General features: G+C 35.3%; 1 protein-coding gene and 1 pseudogene across 1 annotated transcript; one reads left to right on the top strand and one right to left on the bottom strand.

Annotated features, from left to right (window-relative positions):
• Nucleotides 1-208: 208 nt before the first annotated feature.
• Nucleotides 209-314, bottom strand: LOC137811546 (small nucleolar RNA R71; annotated as a pseudogene).
• A 460-nt stretch (nucleotides 315-774) lies between these two features.
• LOC137805937 (uncharacterized) lies at nucleotides 775-2001 on the top strand. The gene is made up of 2 exons (XM_068605815.1): nucleotides 775-990; nucleotides 1510-2001. Exons 1-2 carry the CDS (start codon nucleotides 775-777, stop codon nucleotides 1999-2001), a joined length of 708 nt encoding a protein of 235 aa, XP_068461916.1.
• Nucleotides 2002-3403: the final 1402 nt, after the last annotated feature.

Genomic DNA, 3403 nt, shown 5'->3' on the forward strand with positions numbered 1-3403 from the left:
ACTCATCTATCCACATTCTATGAGTTGGTTGGGACCATGGGCTTCGAGGAAAATGATATTGAATATGTTTATTTGCGTCTATTTCCTTTCTCACTTGCAGGCAAAGCAAAAGAATGGTTAAAGTCGCATCCAAATCAGAGTCTAAGTAGCTGGAATGATGTAGAAGAGAAATTCCTACATAGATTCTTCCCACTCTCTCGATATATCAAGGCCAAGTTTGATATCTCCACATTCAGGCAAGGGCCAGATGAACCATTTTCTGAAGCTTGGGAACGCTTTAAAGTTATGTTAAGAAGATGTCCTAATCATAGTTTTGAGGTTATTGCTCAATTGAACATATTCCATAATGGTTTAAGGCCTGATACTAAAATGATCTTGGATGCTGCAACAGGAGGTACAATGATGAGTGTTGATGCAGAACGAGCTACAAGAATCATTGATGCCTTAGCCTCAAAAAATTACCAAGCTCAACATGATAGATATACTGTGCAAAAGAAAGGGGTGTTGGATCTTAGTACTTCAGATGCAATTTTAGCACAAAATAAGATTTTGACTCAGCAAATTGAGGCATTAACCAAGCAAATGTCAAAATTGCCTCAACAATTACATGCAGTAAATTCTGTTTCAATTCAGAATCAAGCTTTGAAGTGTGATTTTTGTGGGGGAGATCATCTTAATGGCCAATGCTCTTACCAAAATCCATAAGAGGAAAAAGTTCAGTATATGAATAATCAAGGAATACAAGGTGGCTTTGCATCTAATTATCCAAATAACATGGCTCAAGGATGGAGGAATAATCCAAATCAAGGATTTGGGTGGAAGCAAGAGGCTGAATCATCTAACAGACAAATTCCTTATCAGCAGCAACCACATTATCCTTCCCTTCACGAGAGAACATCAAAATTGGAGGATACGTTTGAGAAGTTCATGCAAGCCTCTCTATCCAATCAGAAAAATACTGAAGCATCAATAAGGAATTTAGAGACACAGGTGGGGCAGCTGGCTAAATAGTTAGCTGATAATCAAGGAAGACAATTTTTAGCCAATACACAAACCAACCCCAAGGAGCATTGCAATTCTATCACTACCAGAAGTGGGATAGTTATAGGAAAAGGAATTGGAGATAATTTAGTTGTTGAGGAAGAGGTTTTAAGTGAGAGAGAAAATGAAAAAGAACAGATTGAGTGTGAGGGAGGAGAAGGAATGAATAAGGAAGATATTGGAGAGAAAAATAAAAAAAGTGAGAAACAAGAGAGGAGTGTTCCTATAAAAGATGTTCCTTATCCACATGCTCCTACAAAGAAATGCAAAGAAAGACAATTTGTAAGATTTATGGATATTCTCAAAAGATTGCAAATTAACATTCCTTTTACTAAAGCTTTAAAGCAGATGCCTACATATGCTAAATTCATGAAGGAATTACTGACAAAGAAAAGAAAATTCAATGACTAGGAGATAGTTGAATTGGAAGCTGGATGTAGTGCTATAATTCAAAAATCATTACCATAGAAATCCAGAGATCCTGGGAGTTTCACTTTGCCAGTTACCATAGGAAATCTTACTGTTGAAAAGGCATTATTGGATCTTGGAGCTAGTATTAATTTGATGCCTTTATCAATGCTGAAAAAAATTGGAGATGTAGAAGTGAAACCAACAAGAATGACTTTGCAGTTGGTTGATAGATCAATCAAATATCCACATGGAATAGTTGAAGATCTGTTGGTAAAGGTAGATAAATTTCTATTCCCAGTATATTTTGTTGTAATGGATATTGAAGAAAATGTTAAAGTACCTTTGATATTAGGAAGACCATTCATGAAAACTGCTAAAGTTATAATTGATGTAGACAAAGGAAGATTGAAGGTTTGTGCTCAATATGAAGAAGTAAGCTTTAATGCTTTTGAAGCAATGAAATATTCTAATGATCAGAAAGAGTGTTTCAGAGTGGATGTGATTGCTGCTGAATCTTTAATGACATTAACCAGGCGTCAAGCTATATGACGTTAAACGAGCGCTTGTTGGGAGGCAACCCAGTGTTTAGTTTTGAAATGTGTCTTTAATTTTTGTTTTGATTTACTAGTATGTTTTAATATTTGATGTTTTTAAAACCAGTTTGATATGTGAAATGGTCATGCAGGTTTGAAATGTTTGGTGAAATGAATGGATGGAAGAAAGCTTAGAAATGTTTGAAACTTTTGGCAAAGACAAAATGAAAATTTTCAAGAAAATTTCATTACAGGGTAATTTTAGCTTAAGCTAGAAATTTTAGCCTAAGCTAGATATGCAGAAAAAGAAGATAAAATTTTGTTATGCAACTTTCGCCTGAGCTAAAATGAGCTAGCTTGAGCTAGAACAAATCTGTTGCTCTCTACCAAATTTTAGCTTGAGCTAAAATGAGCTAGCTTGAGCTAGAAAACTCTGTTGCTCTCGGCCAAACTTTAGCCTGAGCTAAACTGATCTAGCTTGAGCTAAACAAATCTGTTGCTTTCTGCCAAACTTTAGCTTTAGCTAAAACGAGCTAGCTTGAGCTAGAAAAATCTGTTGCTTTCGGCCAAGTTTTAGCCCGAGCTAAACTGATCTAGCCTAAGCTAAACAAATTTTTTGCTCTCTGCCAAACTTTAGCTTGAGCTAAAATGATCTAGCCTAAGCTAGTGGGTTTTTTCTAAAAAAAAAAAAAAACTGCAAGATTTTAAAATCACATTTGAAAACCCTGCACCCCAACTCATTTTCAGTCAAGCATTTCCAGTTTTAAAAATTCCATCCCAAAGCTTTCATACTCATTCAAACATTTCATCTACACTTCCGTTATCAATGTAAGTGCTTAATGTATAAATCTATCATCTCCATCTCCATTGCCATCATTGTTGCTAAGATTTCACAATCCATTCATTTTAAGATTTCATTGCTAAATTGCTATAAACTCAAAGATTCAATCTTGTTGATATTTGAATGTTTTGACGTTGAATATGATTGTTATTTTGAGTTTATCCAAAGTTAAGCATTGTCTTCCATGGATTAAATACCAAAAATTACTCATTCAATACCATTCTATATCATGCATATCAAGTGTTTGTTAAAATGCCAATCCAATAAAACACTTTCGTTTGGGAAATGCTTATTCTTACATGTGCAGAAAATGAGTCACACCAAATCTGGTATTAAATAATCTGTCGTTGACACCCACTGAATTTCATGATTATCTATCTTGGCCTGGGACAGGCACAATTTTTCAGGGGAGGCATGAGCATTTGGAGTTGGGACTAGATTTAAAGATGCACTAGAAACCGGAGATTGACCATCTGGAGCAGCAACATATGAACATTCGAACCAATTCCAAAATGATGATTGTGGCCCAGATCTGGACAAAATCACAAGAGGAGATTGATACTTCTCATGCACAATG

This window comes from Phaseolus vulgaris, chromosome 11 (assembly GCF_000499845.2).
Source record: "Phaseolus vulgaris cultivar G19833 chromosome 11, P. vulgaris v2.0, whole genome shotgun sequence".
In the NCBI taxonomy this organism is placed as follows: domain Eukaryota; kingdom Viridiplantae; phylum Streptophyta; class Magnoliopsida; order Fabales; family Fabaceae; genus Phaseolus; species Phaseolus vulgaris.